The 22,196-nt window shown below is 39.2% G+C and overlaps 1 protein-coding gene across 1 annotated transcript in view; it reads left to right on the top strand.

The window, feature by feature from the left end:
* Positions 1-22,196, top strand: part of adam10a (ADAM metallopeptidase domain 10a) — a 38,495-nt gene that overhangs the window by 7,934 nt on the left and 8,365 nt on the right. Inside the window, exons 3-8 of the mRNA XM_085453346.1 lie at positions 5,945-6,063; positions 7,399-7,557; positions 11,571-11,668; positions 11,951-12,112; positions 15,810-15,902; positions 16,196-16,379. Coding sequence (XP_085309472.1) covers positions 5,945-6,063; positions 7,399-7,557; positions 11,571-11,668; positions 11,951-12,112; positions 15,810-15,902; positions 16,196-16,379 — 815 coding nt within the window. The remainder of the gene's footprint in view (positions 1-5,944; positions 6,064-7,398; positions 7,558-11,570; positions 11,669-11,950; positions 12,113-15,809; positions 15,903-16,195; positions 16,380-22,196) is intronic.

Genomic DNA, 22,196 nt, shown 5'->3' with positions numbered 1-22,196 from the left:
AGGAGTGAGCAGGCTCTAGCCACGAATGTGTTTTAAGTGCAAAGAAAATTTAAACAAAATGCTGTATTGCTAGTGATACCTGACTGGCTGAGCCTTGCTAAGAACTGAAACAAAACTTGTTTTTTCTTGCTTTTTCTGAAGCATACTAACTTGAAATCTGGGATGCAGTAGTAGACTGGAAGAACCAGGGATCTGGTCTACCTTGTTAGCCACAGGTTCCCTTCTTTTGGTCAAAATGTTCACAATGATAATAATTTGGAGCTTGTATTATTCCTAATCTACACGAATGAATTTCTAATTTAGCATGACATCCAATCATTTTAAATGTGTCCATGCAGTCCATGTCTTTGTGAGACAGGTATATTTACTGAATAAAGAGGCACTGTAAGACAAAACTGTGTAAATGCTCAACAAAACCAAAGACGAGCAACATTGATTGGTTTGTTTATTTATTCTAGCCCCGTCTATGTGAATACATTTATGAAACTAGACCCTGAATGATTTTTAAGATCAATACCAATATTTGGTGATTTTAAATTCCAATATATTGGCCAATATTTTTTTCAGGCACATGAAACAAGCATCTGTTTATTATGTGTAGTTATTTATGAGTACTTGCTAAAATATTATGACAATACAGTTTATAATCTTGTTTTATTGTCACAGGTTATGGATTACTCATTTATGTTCTGTCTAAGTCTGTGCAGATCAGCTGGTTGTTGTGTTTGTGGGTTTGAAACACATGTTGCCAGTAGGGAAGATGCAAACTATGCAACTCAAACATTCATGAATCAGCTGAAGCGTGTTCCTCCTGTCTCTTCTTTCCTTTTTAAAAAATATTTAAATTAGTTGCGGTTATAAACTCTGATTCCAGTATATTCGCTAATGTTTTTACTGACGTTTTGTGCAGTGATACTGTTTCATTCCTTATTATTATTATTATTATTATTATTATTATTTTAATTCTTTTTTTTTTTCTTTTGTCCTTTCTTTCAGTTTTTTGGTATATTGATACCAGTGGCTTTTTACCCAGCTTTTGCGCTTTTTCCAGTTGTTGCTGAATCTTGCAGAACTTGTTAGCATTGCCTTATTGGGTTGGCCAGAAAATATGATCTCCTCTCAAAAAATTCAGCTTATAGGAAAGATTCTGCTCAATCATCTGCATCATTTGTGAATCATAAAAGCTCACTTGTAAGTAAAAGCCTTAGAATCTGCAGCAGCAGGAGCAGTAAATGGTCCACTGCTTACTCCACAAATACATAAGGCTGGGTGGTTCATGCTTGGGATCGACTGTATTCAGCATCCTAAATCCAGGATTTTTGACTGCGTAAGTGGATATCACTTCTTTAACCGTATGAGCTTTCCTTCAATTACTTCCCTGTCTTGTTATATAGGTTGCCACTGTAAAGTGAGGCAGCTTTTTATCTATGGCCCTGGAACTGAGATTGGTCTGAGGCTCCGAATTTAAGGAGACACACTGTTCGTATTCCACTGTGCGAAGGAGGCTTGTCATGCTTCCACTTTTAGTTTGAACTGAGTTTTTTACTTTACATGGCACAGTTGTCTGTTTGAGGTTATATTGAAGCATATGAGTAAAATTTGAGTGTTTTAAATGAAGAAGCTCACACTTGCAGGCTTATTTCATTTTTGTAGACTAGACATTTTGCACATTGTGCAAAAGCGAAACTTAGTTTGAAAAGTCATGTAGCTCTACTGCCTGTTTTGGTGAGATAACCACTAACTCTCTGAGCATACTGCAGTTTCCAAAAACGGCTGCAGTATACCTGCTGTACATCAGTATGATTTATATTATGGAAGCATTAAGGAGCAAGAACTGCACAGATAATGCTGCCTACCTGTTACATTTGAGTTCTAAAAAGTTTCTTAGATTTTTCTTTGAAATAAGTGGACACTTAGTTATAAAGTGTCCAGTTTTCTGCAGTATCACATGGAGTGTAGAAACCTTTGTACATATTAAAACTGTGTGTCAGGTATTACTTGTACAAGATAATTTACTAGACATGTCTGACAGTTGCTAGTTATCATGCCAGTTAGAAATATCTAGATTTAACTAAGAGGTCTTGAGGCTTGATGTTCACATCGCATTGCATACTAGAACTTCTTTTCTTTTCTTCTCCTCATCCCTAATCAGTTAGAGCAGATGGCTGCTCCTCCCTGAGCTTGGTTCTGCTGAGGTTTCTTACTGTTAAAGGAGTTTTTCCTTCCCACTGTCGCCAAGTGCTTGCTCCTAGGGGTCATCTGATTGTTGGGGTTTTCTCTGTATTATTGTAGGGTCTTTATCTTCTAATATGCAGTGTATGGAGGCAACTGTTGTTGTGAGTTGGTGCTATATAAATAAAACTGAATTGAATTAACCTGTAGCAGAGATGAGGAGCTACAGAGATGTGGTAAAAACAAAAAAACAAAAAGTGAACTAATAATTGACCACTTTCTTTCAGTTTTTCAAAGCTGAGCAATAATATTAATAAAAGTAGCTGTACCACAGACTATAATACTATGCCACTTGACATTAAGCTTGTGTCTTATGTCCTGACTGAATTCATTTAGTGTGTGCAAATTAAGGCTAACACTCTCCCTTCTGTGAAAACTCAAGGCCAGGCTGTTTGGCACTGTAGAGGTTTGTTGTAACGAGAGAAAAGCGTTCTTCTGTATGCCCACTCGCATGAGTATTTGTGGCCAGATCAGGTGACAGAAGAAGGCAAGTCACAGGGTCTCTGTGTAGGGCTTCTTTACAAAGTGAAGTGCCATAGCAAGCATGTGCTAATGCAATGCTTGTGATTGTGATATAATTCACATTTCTTTGTAGTTTATAGCTTAATAATGAATTAATAAGATGCATAAGTGTTTTTTTTCCTTAATTATAAAAATATTTGACAAAAAACATTATTATTATTATTATTATTATTATTATTATTATTATTATTATTATTATTGAAGCAGTCAAACAATGCGGCTTATCCATTAATGAATGTTAAAGTTAAGGTTCATACCACATTTTACCACTTTAACCAGAATCTCTTAGGACTGCTTCCCAGTTATGTCTTGATTTCATCTCTTACTCTCCTCTCGTTGTCCTTGTTTCCCACTTTCTGCACTGATATTTAACAACTTCTGACCTGATTTGATTTCTTCCAATTAAGTAATTTGGGAATACTATGATTTTACGATGATTCATTGTGACCAAGCGACTTAATATTGTAAATAGAGCTCTATGTAGTGATAAGTAGGTATTGCCCCCTTTTTAGTTGGAATTTTCTCTGTAGAAATGTCTTGAGGGCACCCCATCTCTGTGTGCTTGGCCTGCTTACTAAGCAGTGGATGACTGTCAGATGCTTGATTCAGTATGTTCAGCAATTGGGATTTGTCTGAATAATTTAGCAGTGAGCTGCTGCTGTGAGACGAGTACCACTGGGTTTATCCTTGGATTCCTCTCTTCTTGTCTTGCGGCCCATGTTGATTTGTTGGTATTTTTTCTGGTCTCTTCTTTCTTTCTCTTTTTTGTCTAGGGCACTTTATAGTTTAGTGATTAGAAACACACTAAATGTGTTTGTTTTTCCACACATTGCAGGAGAGACATGCTTCCCACTAAACCTGCTAAGATAGCTAAATCACATATACAGGTGCAGTTAAGCTGCATTGTTCTGCAAAGCCCAAGCCAACTGTTCAAGTCTTACTTCTTCATTTACTGCTTTGTTTTCTCCCCTTTCTTCGGATTTCCTGCTTCTCTGTTCTCTGAACACACTAAGCTCCTTTACTGAGTTGCTGCGCTCTGAACCTTGACTCACATGGGTGTCAACGACTTGTGGCAGACATGATTGAGCCCCTGCAGTCTGTTGCTTCATGAACTTTGGGATGGAAATTCTGAATAGGAAAGCCTTTTAGATGCTTTTTAGTGTATTTCTATACACCTTTTTTGCTATTATTGCAATACAAAAGATGTAACCCACGATTCCTCTTTGCCAAGCTTCTCGATACACAGGAAACACTGCCAAAACTGTATTGTTCAACTGCTTCAGAAACAAGAGCAGCCACATCCTAAGTGTAGAACAGTTTTTTATAACAGAATAACCAGTGGTTTGTGACTTCAGTGGTACACCTGGCTGCTGTGGGGAAGTTGTCGCAGAGGTGTTAACTTCTAAGATGAGGAGGCAAATGTTGCAAAGAAGGCAGTTAGGTTTTAGACTTTGTAAGGCTTCTTACCAACTAGTCATTCTCTTTTTGAACCCAACCACAGACAGTGTCTCAATCCCTGACGACTAACTCTAAATACATGACAGTGCAGGTTATATTTCTAAGTGAATAATTTACTTTGGCTGTGACCGGAATTATATTTATGAAGGCAGATTTATTGTTTTAGTGCCAGTATGAGTAATAAGCCAAGGAAACTATACTGTATCTGTTGCTATCTCTGTGTAACACTGCCGACTTCAAACAGCAGGTCATGTTGCAGCCATTGTCGTACAGGTTTAGCAGTTCTCTTATTTCATCGTCTCCTCTTCTGTGTCAAATATTTGATCCTTTTTCTTTCTCTTGGCTTCAGCTGAAATGCTCTTTGGGCAGAAAATCTGTAGACGAGGCCAGCTTGTGTTTGACTGCAAATCTACTTGATCCGTCTAGGTTATTATACATGTTTGTATCTATAAAAAGCATTCCTAATGACATAACAAAGTTTTTACCAAACTGAATACTAACCAAAAGCAAGGCTGTTTCATTCAGCATATCATTTGGTACAATGAACCAATACATGGAAAATAAACAGTAATAAAAAAGGGGTGTGAAATGAAAACTGGACTGGGAAAAACTGAATGCAGGTCAAAAAGTCATCCTGGGGAGGGAAATCCTGAACTGTCTGAGCCATGAATAATGCCTTGCTTTCTAACTCTGCCAGACACTCCCTGACACGTTGTACTGCTCAGAGCATTTATTTGCATTTTGTGTTTTCATTTTGTTTTGCTCTATGAATGTTTCCATGATTGTTGTGTAGAAATGTTACTGTAAGATCCTTAGTCTGAAACAAACCTGTATACTGGAACATCAAGAAAACTTCACAGCATACACTTTGTTCTCAGTAGTATTATGTCCTCTATGACCTGAGATTATCTTAGCTTTGGTTTGGAGACTAATGTGCAGCTGAGGGATTGAAGAACATGCACACATCCTGCCCGACTATGATTAATCTCATTACCATGCCTGCCTATAAGGGCAACTGTGGTATTTAAAATGAGTTAAAAAAAAAAGAGAAAAAGGTGTGGAGTACTTTCAAAATCTGTTAAACAGCCTACTTTAGCTTAAAGATTTCCTGCTGTGAACAGCTTTTTGGCCTTACTGATGATTGTGTAAACACACCAAAGCCAAAAAGGTCTTGAGCCATTTAAGGTTAATACTGAGTCATGTGGAGGAATTTATAATTTGTCAGGAGATTTCTGATAAGGAGTTTGCATCTGAACTGCTCAAGCCTTAGAACCACTAACTTCTCAGAAGTGCCTCATGTGAGCGCCATGTGACGTTTGCCTTTTTGCCTTTTACATCATTCTCATCATTTCCACTGAAAGTGTTACATAAAACAGTGTCTGTGCACTTGCAAGGTTCATGTGGTTTTCCTTGTGACATAATTCGTCTGACTCACTGAGCTGCCTACTTGGTAACAACACTAGAACGGTGAACCTCTGTAAACATTAGTGAAGTAAATAAGGCTGCTTTCTCAGCTTCCTGTCGTAGATTTCCAGTGTTTGTGGTCCTTTATTCTAAAAATTTTCAGTAAGAGGATGACAAAAACACTGTCAACACTGTGAATTATGAGTGTCTGTCTGCAGGACTGTTGTCCACATGTAAATGTGGACAACAGTCAGAGGAATGTACAAAGTTTGAATGTGGTGTTAGACATTTAATGTAATTGGACATTGTTTCCTATTCTTCTTTTCAGACATTTTAACTTGCGGATGAAGAGGGATTCAAAGCTGTTTTCTCCAGATCTTGTCATTGAGGTGTCAGGGGAGGAGAACCCGATTGATACATCACATATTTATAGTGGAGAACTGTATGGTAAGTCTTGAGTCGCGTGTGTGTGTGTGTGTGTGTGTGTGTGTGTGTGTGTGTGTCTTTCTTTTAAAGGTAGTGTATCTGATTTGTAGCATTGTTATTTTTCAATTCAAAGCCTATTTGTATTACCTTTTGGGTGACTTCTCAATTGATGAAACGTTGTTAAATGTGCAGAGTAAACAACAAATCACAAGCCAAATCTCACAAGACTTATTTTTAGCTTCTTTTTTTTCCCAGTTCTTTCTGCTGCTCTTATTTCCCTCCCTTCCTGGACATCTTCCTGCTGCCTGTTTCCAGTAGAGTTCAAATGAACAGGAGGAAAAACAAGGGTGTTTGTTTTTTAGTGATTGGTCTGCATCAAACAAACAGATGGGGAGGAGAGGTGTATACTCCTTGAATATTTTCTGAGCTGATAAGAAGTCAGCTTCTTTAAACCACTGAGTAACATTTTAAAGTTATTCATGATGCATAACTAATCCACACATGTAACAAAGCAGGAAAAGCACAGCGTGAATAAAGTTGTTTTCACACCGGTGCTCTGTAGTTACCTTAAATCAAACCTTTTTTTTTTTTTGGCACTGTTGTGCAGTTCGTTTGTGCATGGCAGCTGCACTGGGGAGCAGTCCAAAACCCACTGTAGCCAGATCCTTTGGAGGAGGTGATCTTGATCTGAACAGAAGGAGAAATAAAGGAATAAGATGCAAAATCCTCATTTCAAAGCAAAACAGGAAATGACTAAATGAGAAAATATTGATGTGAACTGTGACGCTTAAGAAGACGTCAGACTAGGGAACAGTGGAACTAATAAACTAATACAGAAATGAGTCAGAGGGAGGAACAGGCAGTGAAGTAAAACTAACATTCATAAAAATCAAAACTTTAATCAAACGGATCACAAAACTGAAATTCATAACATGAAAAACCCATAAAACAAAAACGGCGATCAAAGACTTAAAGTCGGAATCCAAAAGTGAAAAAAAAAAACAAGCAAAGAAAAAATCCCTGACAAAAAAGCAAACCTCATACTCTAGAAGCAGTACAACAGACAAAACCGTAAAACAGAAACCTATATAAGCCAAGCCTTCTTCATCTATCATCATCATCATTTTTATTCCTCATATTGATCGCCATCTCTCTCTCTCCTCTTCTCGCTTGTGTTTTCAGGTTTTCATGTGTTTTTTGTTTGTTTGTTTGTTTGTTTTTAACAGTTTTGGTTCGAGTGGTTGTTTGTTTGTCCACTTTGGCATGTTAGTCTTTTTTTCAATTTACTTGCGACTTTAGGCTACACAAAAAAATGACTTGTCTTCATCTGCTGACCCTCCTCCTCTTATGTTTCAGGAGAAAAGGGCACACTGACACATGGCTCTTTGGTTGATGGGCGATTTGAGGGCTTCATTAAAACCCAACAAGGAACATACTATGTTGAACCTTCAGAAAGATACCTACAGGACAGGAGTGTGCCCTTCCACTCTGTCATTTATCACGAAGATGACATCAGTAAGTAGGCACTATATTTACATTTGTGTTCTGATGTTTAGTATAGTGACCAATACATGAAGCTTGTTGGACAAGTGGTATTTTTTTACAAAGTCTGAAACATTTCTTTATAGAAAAGCTTTCTTTTTATACCCCTGGCAAATGTCATTAACTTGGTGAAGAATTGTTAAATACACAAAGGAAAATTCTGTTATATTTTTTAAATAACAAAGTGAAATTTGAATTTTTTTTATTTTATTTTTTATTCAGTTGCAACAGAAGTTGTTGAATCAGCGTGTCAGACAAACGCTTGGGGCCTAGACCATTGGGGGCTCTCTAAAGAGTAACAAGCTTATCTTCCTCCTCCATAATCTTAACTGGGAAATTGCATAAATGAGCCCATTTTTGTAGCACACCAGCTGTTTTGAAATGTGAGACTGTCTTGCCTGCTGATAATACATTTAAATAATTGACATTTGATCAGAATATGTACAGCTGTGATTGATATCTATGCTGTCCAAATAACATTGTTATTATACATTGAGACTAAATTGGTACTTGAACGTCATATTTAATAGTTTAGTTTATGATCTTAAAACTGAGTGAAGGACAGAGTAGTAGTGGTAGTAATAGGATATTGTTCAGCATCCTGAGTCATGGACAGGGTGTTCGGTATCTATTGAAAACTGGATCGGAGAATGTAAATGGCTTACATTCACTGCTTTTGTCAGGCTACAGAGCTATAGAACCAGGACACTGCAAGTTTCTCAGTGTTTTCGATGAAGATGAGCAAATCTGAAATTATTTAGAGGTTGACTTCAACCAAGCTGAAAAAACATGTGCACAGTGCGTGAGTCAAAATGCAATTCAGTAACTTGAGACTTACAAATTTAGTATGAAGGCTCTTTCATATGGGAACAGGCATGCAGTGCGCTAACTGTAAGGTTAAGTTCCGGTCCAAAAGCTCTGTGTTGAGTTGGCTGCTACACTCACGGTCTTCGTGTGTACTAAATGACATTCTGCATTTCTACTGGTCGCACAAATGTATGCAAGTGCTCCCTGACCGGGGGTGCATTTAGCAGCATGGCAGGGAATCTGATATGAACCCTGTGGTGGCTTTAGACTAGCACACAAACACACGTCTAAACACATACACTGGTATATAATCTGAATCTGCTGAAGGAAATTTAGGAAATATGGATTTAGAGTCTCAGACTGTGCCTAATGATTTGTTGAATTCATGTTCTAACAGCAGGAGCATGAAATTCTGTCACTAATGAGATAGAAGATGCATATTGGAAAAATTAAACCAACAAATGGTACAATATAAAAGTTCAGCAAGTGCACTTATTTAAAAAACAAAAAAATAATAGCTGTTATCCCCGTCAGGGCCGTCTCCTTAGCGAGAAACCACTCAAAACATTGCAAGAGCCATCCCTGGAAATCTCTGACCGCCTCAGGTTTGCATTTGAGACATGTGATACATCTCTGCCATTTTTAGCACAGCAAAGGTAGATAAGCAGGCAGACAATAGCATGTACCAAAGGTTAGGTTTACAGTCAGTTTCCCAGGGCATTACAGTAGAGCTCAGTATTTATCGTGTGACCCTGGGGCTCTAATTCAAAGCTCACAGCTTCTGTGAATGTCATAGTAAGAGAGGAAGTTGCTCCTTGTTGCACTTCTCCCCTGATGTGCCACTTTTCTCCCGCTGAAAACTGTTTGTGGTCTTTGGACCAAAGCTGGAGACCTAGCTTTCCTCATTGTTCATCCTGAACATGAAGTTTAGGTCAGTTTGACAAAGAAGTTGATGTTTGCTTTCAGCACGAGTTTGTGGTCAATGGTGAAATTCAGTGGTAAGAGAAGTGCTGGGAACTATGTAAGAAAACTACCCTCGGTGGGATAACTGCCACACTTTAATGAAGTGCTAACTTTACTCTTTATGAGGGTAATCAAAGAAAAGGTTTTGTCACAGTTTCCACAGTGGAGTTTATGACTTCTTAAATTTCCTAAGAAACATCAAGTGGAACTGAAATTGTTTATGTAGTGCTTTCATTAATTCATCCTTCTTCCCTTAGTGTTGCAACTATAATCAACTCTTATTTGCCCTTTTAAATTTTCTACTTCCCTACTCATCATTGTTAATCAAGACTGAAGTAGCACATCAACTTGTGTGGAAGTGTGTTTTTCATTAAAACACTTCTGCTGCATGTAGTCTCTGCTAACATCTGCACTGGGTTGTAAAGATAAAACAAGATGTTGTTTCTGGCTGTGTACCGTGATTTTTAAAACTCAAATATGTATTTATCAGACATATTTTTAAAACTTCTCTGAACAATTTTTAGGTAGTCGGAATGTATCCCCCTTGTTTTGAGATAATTAGGTGACATTTTTACGAACCTTGAAGGTCTAATGTCACGAGGAGGCATCTGTCTGCCCAGTTGCCCTTGTCTGTCTGCCCACAATTCATAGGAATTGCTGCTCTTCCTATAGATTTGTACAGAATTTAAGCAAACTTATAAACAGTGATCAGCTAATCGATCTTCACCAAGGCTTTGCTTTAGATGAGGGTCATATTTGTCACCTTACAAGGAATTTTTCATTTTCCCAAGAATTCCTGCTGCTTGCACAGTGTCAGTCATGTTTTAGTGAAAGCTGCACACAGTGATCACCCAGTGAGACTTTATCAGGACTGTGCTCAAGCTCAAGGTCACACATGTTGTTTTATGGGCAATAACCTGTGAATTGTGATGGCTCTTGTGCTGTCTCATTGATGTTGTGGTTTTCAGAGGACTGTGAACCGTACGTGGATAGTACCCAGCAGTAAAACTGCTCACAACTAACTGGGGGATTTTTTGTGTGAAGTTTCTGTACAGTTTTTTATTCAGGTATCAGTGAAATGGGTGGAGAAGGCTGATTCTTTTTATTTATTTATTTTTTTAAGACTCAGAGGAGCCTTTGCTTCTGATTTGGCCTTTCTCTTAAGCTTTTTACCTCTGTCCAAACTGCAAAAGCCTTTTGATTAGCAGTTGAATGAGACACCATTCACTGTGAGGACAAAGACGACTTTCTTTGAAAAAAATTCAAAAGCACATTGCACACAGTGTATTTGGTCGTTTCAGTGAGTTAAAAGAGGAGACGACGGACCTGTTTTCATTTAGGAAACATGTTTCTGAAGTCAGTGTTATTGTTTATGACACCATTATCTGTTATGGTGTCAATAGTAATATGCAGAAACATTGAAATCCAACATTCACAAGGCTTCACTCAGTGTTGAACTCTGGATCTGCTTGTAGTCTTAGCGAAGCGTAGTGTATTTTGTTCATATGAAAACAGAGACTTTCAATTTTTAGATATGATCAGTGGAGCCCGTGATTGTAAATATGCAAGAATTTCTTTTCCATTGCTGTAACATGATTAGTTTGTTTGAATTTTGTATTGAACTTGAGCAGGCCCTAATTTCCTTACAGTGGTGGTCTATTGGTTTTGCTTAACACCTGGGCAGTACGTGGAACAGTGGTCAGGCCTGTTGCCTCACAGCAAGACAATCCTGGGTTTGCTTCCCACTTGGCCTTTCTCTGTGAAGTTTGCATGTTCTCCCCGTGTTTGGGTGGCTTGTAGTGACACAAATTGGTTCTCTTCAAGTTTTCTCCATGTGAAAACAAACCAAACCAGGGGGAAAGGCGGCAAGTTTACAAACTCATCAACTGATTCAAAACAGAGTAAACAAACTATTGGTGTGAAAGAGCCCACAGATTACAAAGCAATTTAAAATGAAACCAAATGTTCCTGCAAACTCTGTCAGTCTCTGCTTTATTTTGTGGCTTTTGAGCCAGGTCATAACAATTTTTTTTTGCCTTGATTTTGTTAATAAATGAGAAAAGAGGCCTAGTTGCACAGATTTTTAACTAGTGGAGTCAGGGCCTTTCTCTTCTTGTACTGAATGTTAAAATAAAGATATAAATGACTGATGAAGATAACTGAATGGATATGGTGAAAGGCACTCAAGAAAATGTTTCTCTCCTTCTGTCTGACAGATTACCCTCATAAGTATGGTTCAGAGGGTGGCTGCGCAGACCACTCTGTGTTTGAGAGGATGAAGAAGTACCAGGCATCAGCAGAAGAGCCAGCCAGAGTAAGTGTTATTAAGAACAAGAGAACAAGAATAGATAAACACAGGCAGACAAGACTCGTGATATTACATGAGCTTATTTCCACCTTACCTTACACTGTTAGTTAACAGCAAGGTGGAAGTGTTTGACCTTACTTAAAATGGCAATATAAACTTTTTAGCCCAGGGAAATTTTTAGGGGATAAAAATGTTGGATTGTTTTCAAAACCGGAAATGTGCTTATTTCCCCAAACGCCATTGAACTATGCTATCGATAACAAGCATAACGTAACGTTTTCTGTCCAGGATGTGACACGAATGTTGGAAGATGAGGAATCTAAAGATACTCCTGTCATTTTGAGAAAGAAGAGGGCGACGGGTAAAGAAAAAAACACTTGTCAGCTCTACATCCAGACTGACCATTTCTTCTTCAAACGCTACGGCTCAAAAGAGGCTGTCCTTGCTCAGGTATGAGGAAATGCAGTATGTGAAATCTTTGTTTTCTTTTCTTTCTTTTTTTATTTGAAAAAGCCTGTTTTGCTTATTTGCTGATTAGCATTAGCTCACACCCCTTCCCTTGTTTTAGCTGCTGCCTCCCAGTGACTTCATGCTGGATTACCAAATCAAAACATTTCTGTGGAGTCGGATTTTTGGGCTAACTTGCTGCTGCTACATCCTGACATCAGATTTTAATTTCCTAATTCGTAACTTATACTTTTAATAAGTTTAGCTGGACAGAAGTTCGCAAGGCAAGGCAAATTTATTTGTATAGCACAATTCAACAACAAGGTGATTCAAAGTGCTTTACAGAGACATTAGAAACAAAAACAAATAAAAAGCATGATTTAAAATTGATTAAAACAAGCAAACAAACAAACTAACTAAACACACACATTTCACACCTGTTCGCGCGATCTGAACCCTTATCGTAAGGGGAGCTACCAGTCCTTCTGTGGACGAGCTACTTTCTATTTTAAATTCCCTGAATTTAAAATACTCTCTAGACCCAGTCTAGACCCAGCTGGGGAGCTACCCAGAGCTCTAAACCCACTTAACAAACAAACAAACAAACAAAACAGTATATAAAATCAAAACAGATAAAATCAGAACAGTAGATAAAATCAGTAGTTAATGTAAGTTTTGAAATTTAAGCTTAACAAACAAACAAAACAGTATATAAAATCAAAACAGATAAAATCAGAAATAGATAAGATCAGTAGTTAGTGTAAGTTTTGAAATTTAAGCTTAAAAGTGTGGATTTGGTGCTTTATTCAAATGCAGCTGAGAATAGGTGAGTCTTCAACCTGGATTTAAATAAAGTGAGTGTTTCAGCTGATCTGAGGCTTTCTGGGAGTTTGTTCCAGATATAAGGAGCATAAAAGCTGAATGCAGCTTCTCCGTGTCTGGTTCTGACTCTGGGAACTGATAAAAGACCGGATCCAGATGACCTGAGGGATCTGGAAGGTTCATACTGGGTCAGGAGGTCACTGATGTATTTTGGTCCTAAACCATTCAGAGCTTTATAGACCGGCATCAGAACTTTAAAGTCTATCCTCTGACGGACAGGCAGCCAGTGTAAAGACCTCAGAGCTGGACTGATGTGGTCCACTTTTTTGGTCTTAGTGAGGACTCGAGCAGCAGAGTTCTGAATGAGCTGTAGTTGTCTGACTGATTTTTTTGGTAGACCTGTAAAGATGCTGTTACAGTAATCAAGCCTACTAAAAATGAATGCATGGACTAGTTTTTCCAGGTCCTGTTGAGACATCAGATCTTTTATCCTTGAAATATTCTTGAGGTGATAGTAAGCTGATTTTGTTATTGTCTTAATGTGTTTTTCTAAGTTTAGGTCTGCATCCATCACTACACCCAAATTTCTCGCCTGGTTTGTGGTTTTTAGATGTATAGATTGAAGTTCTCTGGTGACCTGTAATCGTTTTCCTTTGGCGCCAAAGACTATTACTTCAGTTTTGTTTTTGTTTAGTTGGAGAAAATTGTGGCACAACCAGTCATTAATTTCCTCAATGCATTTACCAAGAGCCTGTACAGGGCCTCGGTCTCCTGGTGACATTGTGATATATATTTGTGTGTCATCTGCATAGCTGTGATAGTTTATTTTGTTGTTGTTTATAATCTGTGCCAGTGGGAGCATGTAAATGTTAAACAGAGGGGGTCCCAAGATGGAACCTTGGGGAACTCCACATGTGATACTTGTCTGCTCGGATGTGAAGTTACCTATTGATACAAAGTATTTCCTGTTTTCTAAGTATGTTTTGAACCAGTTTAGTACAGTTCCTGAAAGACCTGCCCAGTTCTCCAGTCGTTTGAGTAATATGTTGTGGTCAACTGTATCAAATGCTGCACTGAGATCCAGTAAAACTAGGACTGACATTTTTCCACTGTCTGTGTTCAGACATATGTCATTAAAGACTTTGGTCAGAGTGGTTTCAGTGCTGTGGTTCTGTCTAAAACCTGACTGGAAGGCATCGTAGCAGTTATTCTGTTTTAAGAAGTAACTGAGCTGTTGAGAAACTGCTTTTTCAATGATCTTACTTAAAAATGGGAGATTTGAGATCGGCCTGTAGTTTTTCATTTGTGTCTTGTCAAGATTGTCCTTTTTCAGTATAGGTTTGATTACAGCAGTTTTTAGTGGTTCTGGAAACACACCTGACATTAAGGAAAAGTTGACGATCTGTAACAGGTCTGACTCTAAAGTAGGGCAGGGTATCGTCACTGATTTCTAGAAGCGATTCAATTCCGATTCACAAGGTCCCGAATCGATTCGATCCACGATTCGATTTAATTCGATTCGATTCGATTTAAATCTGGGAAATTTTGACAGTCAGAAATATTATAATTCAAATCAGTACATTTACATATTTTTGTATCAATAAAAAGGAAGCTGACACACGCAAGACTTTATCAAAGGTGTGAGCATCACAGCAGATGCCTTTGTGTCAAAGTAGCTGAAGATAAAACACAGAAAAACATGAAGGTGATTTTCCTGGCCTGGGATTTTATAAAAATATTCTGCAGTACATCAAAAACGAAAGAAAACCATTAATCAACATATGAACATTACCTCTGAAGTTACAGCGGTTTTATTAGAGACACGGTTAAGCGTTTTGCATTTTGAATAATTTTAAAAAGTTTAAATTTGTTCAGTATTGAACAGCAGAAATGAGGTTTTCTTTTCGGAAGAATGTAAAAGGGAAAAAAACAGCGGCTGACAGCGCTGTAAACTACGGTAGACTTGTGCGTAACAAGCAAGCGAATAATGAAGAAAGGGAAACTGTTCTTGAAGTACAGAGAGAGAGAGGGAGGGGGAGAGAGAGAGAGAGAGAGAGAGAGAGAGAGAGAGCTGTGCATCGCGGTGGAAGCAAAACAGTAAAAGTCAGAGTGAATTCATGACGATTTTATGTGAATCGTTTGGATCTTCTTTTGCTGCTGGTTCGGTCAATATTGTTTGGAGAGAGATCAAACTAACAGCTTTAGAATCGGCGCAAAAAGGGCGTAAACACAAAGCGCGGACCCGCCGAAACATCAGGATCAGCGAGCTGTCGGCTTTCAGCCCCGACCGTGAGAAAGGCGACATCTAACTGATTCTGATCCGCGGGTCGCACCGTGTGTTTAAGTCTATGTGCAGAATCCGTGTACCTGCTCTCATTTACTGTCTTAACTGTTTGGTGGTTCTTGAAATTTTGTGAGATGTCACCAAAGATTCTGGCATTTCAAGCAAAATAAATTTATATTAAAAAAATCGATTCAGGATTTAAATGAATCGATTTTACGTTATCCAAGCCAGAATCGATTTTAATCGATGAATCGATTATAAAAACCCACCCCTACTCTAAAGTCTTTGAGACCTTTTTTTCGTAATCCTTAATCCATTCATTCTTAATGTTTTAGCTTTTTTCATAGCTGACCACAAAGTCAAACTTGGCATCTAACATTCATAGGCTGAAAACAAATGCCTACTTATGTGGTGTAGGCATTATTCTAGTAGCTGGGAATTTAGCCAGTAACCTGTAGCAGAGATGAGGAGCTGCAGAGATTTGGTAATCTTATTTTTATTTTTATTTTTTTTAATTTTAAACCTAATAATTCACTGCTTTTTTCATTGTTGTACCTGTGTTACTCCTAATCTAAAATCTTGCACTCCCTGCAGATCTCCAGCCACGTAAAGGCTATTGACACCATTTACCAGGGCACGGACTTCCAGGGCATACGTAACATCAGCTTCATGGTGAAAAGAGTCAGGGTGAGTTTCATCTTGACATTTAGGGTCTCAAACTTCAGGCCAGCCACCATTTATAGTCCTAAATTACATAAAGTGTTACATTATTATGTTTGTTTACCATTATTTAATATGCTAGAATTTTTCATCTATACCAGACCTCATTTATCATTATTAATAACAACTAAATCAACCTGCTGATATTAAAAGTGGAAGTAATCTGTCTACTTGCCCGGGATCATTCTAAACTAATCTGCTTCATTGGGGTAGTTTTGTTTTCCTACTTTTCCTTTTGATTGTTTAACTCTTTCTCACAGATCAATACCACAGTTGAAGAAAAGGACCCCAGCAATCCTTTTCGCTTTGCCAACATCGGAGTGGAGAAGTTTTTGGAGCTCAACTCTGAACAGAACCACGATCAGTACTGCCTGGCCTACGTCTTTACTGACAGGGACTTTGATGATGGCGTGCTTGGCTTGGCGTGGGTTGGGGCTCCCTCAGGTTGGTACCAGACACACACACCGAGCTCTGGTAGTGACTCCCTGCGTTGCTCAGAAGCATTTAAAGTGTTTGGGTGTTTTGTAACACACCTTCACATTACTTCTATAATCATATTTGCTATCAAGCCAGTTATCCATACTACACATTATAATTTTTTTTATTAGTCTGATCATTTTATTTTTTAAGATCACTTTGGTTCAAGAAACCAGATCTCAGTTTTAGTAGTTTGAATAGTGCTACCGCATCAGCCATAAAAAGGCTGACGGGGTATTGCTGTCACCCTGCTTGGCGGGCGGGCAACCAGGCGGGGAGACAAGGACACCCAAGTTTGTGAATGCGGTAACTTGAGAATGAAGAGATGTAGGCGTTTCAAACTGATACCATATGTGCATCGACTAAAAATCTTGGAAAAGTTATAATCTCACAGATTTCAGCTGTTAGGTCAGAGGTCAAGTTTTCAGAAAATTTTGTGAAATCAGGAATGAACGGACATAGGATTTTGAAATTTATACTGTAGGTGCATCTGCTATGAGGCTGATAGGTACCACTGGACACTGCCAGTATTTCTTTTTTTCCTGTGGTGATCAGAGGACCCAGAGTTTGTTTATATTCTGGCAATGCTTTGAGACCACAAGAATCTGCACAGGTGGCCATTTGTATTAAGAAATATTCTAATTTCTTTATATTTATGTATGTGAGAAAAACTGTTGTCCTTGAAGTGCAAAGTATGCCAGCAGCCTCTCTTTCCTGTTGGATTTCATGCTGTGGTCTTCCCACAGATTGCTCATATAGACTGGCTTTTCCCTCACATTTGTAATTGATTGTTGTGTTTGGTGCTTCTTTCCTCTCCTTTTGAATTATCTTGGATACCATTTCAACATGAAGTATACCGCTACAAACCCAGACGATCAATCCTGGCGTATTAGCAAAACTGTAAGCTGAAAGAATTGATTGAATAAAAGACATGGAGAATAGATTGGTTGCAGTGAGCTTTGTGGTGATTGATTGAACAAAGGAAGTCTAAAAAAGGCTTTCAGGCCCACTGGTGAAGCACAGCTAATGTGTGAGTTCATGTGACTAGTTGTCATGGGTGGCTTCAGTGCAGGGTTTACACAATTGCACAGGTAAAGAGTGCGATGTGTAGTAAAATGTGCACTCAGTCTCATGGTCACTTTACACAGAATGGACACGTTATTGCTTGACGTGGTCTCATGTTTCTATGTAGCTGGAAGTGGTCTCCTAAACTCTGAATTTCTGGATATTGGGAATTGCAGCACGACTGGGAGAGTGCTTCTTGTTAAGCGTGATACCCAATATATCCAAAACCAATTTTTATTTTAGATAATTTAACAGACAAATAAAGCAAAGAAACTTCAGGGGTTTAGATGTATTCAGGGTCTTAGACTTACAGACGATTCATCCTGTTTCAGATTATTGTTCTCCCCTTTTAAAACATTTAAAACAAGTTCCTTAATTTATTGGACAACCCTTATAAGACTTTATTGTTTATTGGTTAAACCGGTATACAAATAAAACATTCTCCATCTGTTAATTACTGTAGTTTATGGTTCACTGATTTTCATGACTTCTTTTCGATTAACTGTGGAGCCAGTTACGCTTGCTGAAACTACCAGCATCTCCATGCCCTGCTACTGTGTGTCTGTATGTATGTGTGTATTTTGTTGTCCATATTGAACCAGAGGGGTGTACAATGGGTTAGTGAGCTAAAAGTAAGGTTTTGTCACCCGCACAGGTGGCTAAGTCACTGTTATGTGGTAACTGTTGCTGAACACACAACCTGCTTTTGAGCAGGTTAGATTCACTGTTTTGTTTTTTTTTCATCTTCATCATTGTTTTTATTGCAGATTTTCCTTTAACACGACAGTGTCTCGACAGTAGACACAGAACAACAAAACAGTACAAACACAAAACGTACACAACAGCTCTTAAATAAGGCATAATACAAGATACAAAATATAACATACAAGAGGTGGTGAGTCAGTCTTACAGCGCCCGGGTGGTGATCACGTGTGTAGTAGTCCTTTGAATAAGATAGCGGAAAGGTCCGGTCCAATATAGTCCAAAAAGGGGTGCCACATCCCATAGAACTGACCCACACTGTGGTGTATAACGTGTGTGAGGTATTCCAGAGGAATCAGTTCAAAAACTATTTTGCGCCAGCCACAGACAGTGGGAGTCCTATCGTTGATCTATTGTAAGAGGATATTTTTCCTGGCTGCAAATGTTAGTGTTATACAATCTTTTGTTGGCCGCCGCTTTTAGGCGGTCACTTGGAAGACCTAGAATCAGGGACAAAGGGTCCATCTCTATATCAATGTGGAAGATTTTCCCCAGTTCACCTGTAATGTCAGCCCAGTATTCTTGAAGCTTATAACAGGACCAAAAACAGTGAGTTAAAGTCCCTACATCAGTTTTGCACTTAAGACACACAGGGGAAAGAGAGCGGCTGAAGAGGTGTCTGCGGTGAGGGGATACGTGTAATCTGTGTAAAATCTTAAATTGGATTGCTCTTGTCCGAGTACAAATTGAAATCCTTTTTGCGAGAGACCAAACGGTATCCCACTTATCTTCATCTATGGTTACCGACAGTTCCCTCTCCCACACACCTCTAATCCCCTGCGCATCAGTGGTAGTCAAAGCATTAAGCACATGGTAAAATGAACTCAGAGACACCGTCAGCTGTTGCCCAAACAAAACCCTCTCAACATCAGATACTTCAGGGTGCTCAGCAAGGGTTGTATTGTGAGTGATATAGTGTCGTATTTGCAAAAAACGAAAGAAATCCTGTCTAGGCAAGCCGTAACTGTTGGTAAGCTGTTCAAACGACATGAGTTCACCACCCGAGAAAAGGTCACCAAGAGACTTAATATTCTTATCAGACCATCGTTGAAAGCCGGGGTCCAAAGAACCCGGAGGAAAAGCAGGGTTATTCATTATAGGGGTAAAGGTTGATGTTATTCTCGATCTTCCCTCAAGACGGCGGACAATTCGCCACGCTTTTAGGGTGTTGATTGTTACAGGATTTGTACAAAGGGCCTTAATTCCGTTAAAATCATTACAAAATAATAGATCGCTCAGTTTGCATTGTGACAGAGCTGTCTCAATATCCGACCAGATTGAGGTTTTACCCCTAACCCAGTCGCTCACAAATCTTAAATGGGCAGAAAGCTGATACAATCTAATATTAGGTAGATCCAAGCCGCCCCTGGAGCTTGGCAGATGCAACACTGCCATCTTGAGTCTGGGTCTGCGCTTGTTCCAGATGAAAGAGGTGAGCCAACCATTTATGTCCTTCAGTACTCTCTTAGAGAACAAGACGGGGATCATTTGGATAGGATACAATAGCCTGGGCAGCACATTCATTTTGATCAGGGCAATGCGTCCTAGCCAGGAGACAGGAAGTGACGCCCACCGCTCTAGGTCCTGTTTGAGTTTGCCAAATAAGGGTGTGAAGTTGGCTTTGTACAATTGGTCGAGAGACGGGGTAATAAAGATCCCCAAATACACAAATCCATTAGGAGACCATTTAAAAGGAAAGGAAGGAACAGTAGCCGGCATTGTGAAAAGAGTACCGAGAGGCATGGCCTCTGACTTAGCCAAATTGATTCTATAGCCAGAGAAATGGCTAAACCTGTCAATCACCTCAATGAGACTGGGTACGGATGTTACAGGGTTAGTCAAAAGAATCAAGATGTCGTCCGCGTATAAGGTTATTTTATGACACAGCTGTCCAATCTCTAAACTACGTATTGTGGGCGTCGCCCTTATGGCCTCAGCAAGAGGCTCTATGGCCAGAGCGAATAGAAGGGGCGATAAGGGGCAGCCCTGCATAACTCCCCTATGAGTGTTGAAGTAATCAGACCTAAGTCCATTAGTCAGGACTGCTGCCTGTGGATTATTGTAGATAACTTTGACCCATTTTATAAAATTCTCCCCTAAGCCGAATTTGCCCAGAGTATACAACAAATAAGACCACTCAATTCTGTCAAATGCTTTCTCCGCATCGAGAGAAAGCACCAGGCCGTCAATAGATTTTTGCTTGAAAGCTACAATAGCGTTCAGTAAGCGTCTAACATTGGTGGCTGAGTTTCGACCTTTTATAAAGCCTGTCTGGTCCTCCCTTATCAGCACAGGTAAAAAATTTTCTAAGCGGGTGGCCAGAATTTTAGAAAGCAGTTTCCTATCTACATTCAAGAGGGCTATAGGTCTATAGGATCCGCACAAATCAGGACACTTCGCTTTCTTTAGAATTAGGGAAATGTTGGCTTCCTTCAGTGTCTGCGGGAATTCACCCGTAATGAAGGAGTGGTTGAACATATCAAGAAGCGGTTCCACAATAATATCCCGAAACTGTTTATAAAATTCACAACAGAAGCCATCAGGCCCTGGCGACTTTCCACTTCGCAGTGATTTAATAGCCTTAAACACTTCGGTCTTAGTTATAGGGCTGTTAAGGGCAGTCTTCTGTTCCTCTGACAAATTTGGTAAGTCGAATTGGGTGAAGAAATTATGCATCAGCTGCACCCCCTCCGGGACTTGTTGAGAAGAGTACAAGGCTTCGTAGAACTTCTTAACACAGTCATTTATCAGTTTGTTTTCATATATCTTGTGGCCACCTTCATCAGATATCGCTGCAATGGTATTCGATTCTGCGCGCTTCTTAACATAGTACGCCAGACATTTACCGGCCTTATCTCCATGCTCGTAGAACCTCTGTCTGGTGTATTTAAGTTTCTTCTCTGCATCTCTGGTAAGAAGGCAATTCAGCGCTGACCTGAGTGCGGTTATTTCTTGCCATAATGGTGGTGATGGGGAGGCAATATATGTTTTCTCCTTATCCATCAATTCGCTCTCTAAAGATTTTTGTTCCTCCATCCGTTGTTGCTTCTTTGTCGCAGAATACGAAATAATTAGGCCCCTCGCATAAGCTTTGCATGTTTCCCACAAAACAGAGGCAGTAGTAGCTGAGGGGGTGTTGATATCCAAAAACGCTTTAAATTCTGCAGAGAAGTGAGAGGTAAATTCCTCATCCTTAAGAATAATGGTATTAAGCCTCCAGTGGCGGGACCTGTGAAGCGCAGCTTTAAGATCGAGATCCATGATTACCCTAGCATGATCTGAGATGATTATACTTGTTATGTCGCACGATACTACTGAACCTAAGTCAGTTTTCGGGAGAAAAAAGTAATCAATTCTAGTTTGGGACCTATGCGGAGCCGAAAAAAATGTGTATTGCTTATCGGAGGGGTGAGTATATCTCCAAGCATCCACAAGTCCAAACTCGTCGCATAGAGCATGAAGCGCTTTGGCCTGAGGAGAAGGAGTTGCAATGCTGTGTGGAAATCTGTCCATAAGCGGATTTAACATTAAGTTGAAATCACCACCAATAATAACGGTAGAGTTAGGAAGAAATGGGGCTAATTCCAGAAACATTTTGGTAAGAAAGGTAGTTGGGTGGGCAGGTGGAAAATAAACATTCAGTAATAAGATATTTTGGCCTTGCAAAATCCCTTTGACTATCACGTAGCGGCCCTTCAGATCCTTAACGCAATCAGTTACTACAAAAGGTACATTTTTCCTAATCAACACTGCCACTCCTCTACTTCTTGTAGTGAAGGATGAAAAAAACACTTGTCCATATAATCCTTGTTGCAACTTCAAGTGTTCATTATTATCAAGATGTGTCTCTTGTAACATAGTAACATCTACACCGTCCTTTCTTAGACAAGTAAATATCTTCCTCCTCTTAATAGGGCTGTGAACCCCTCGTACATTCCAGGTGCATATTCGCAGCCT

The sequence above is a fragment of the Copadichromis virginalis genome, linkage group LG1 (assembly GCF_057382275.1).
Source record: "Copadichromis virginalis isolate Kocher_CV1m ecotype Utaka linkage group LG1, C_Virginalis_male_GT1.1, whole genome shotgun sequence".
In the NCBI taxonomy this organism is placed as follows: Eukaryota; Metazoa; Chordata; class Actinopteri; order Cichliformes; family Cichlidae; genus Copadichromis; species Copadichromis virginalis.
Note: the sequence above shows the minus strand (reverse complement) of the source record. Positions and strands in the feature narration are given on the sequence as shown.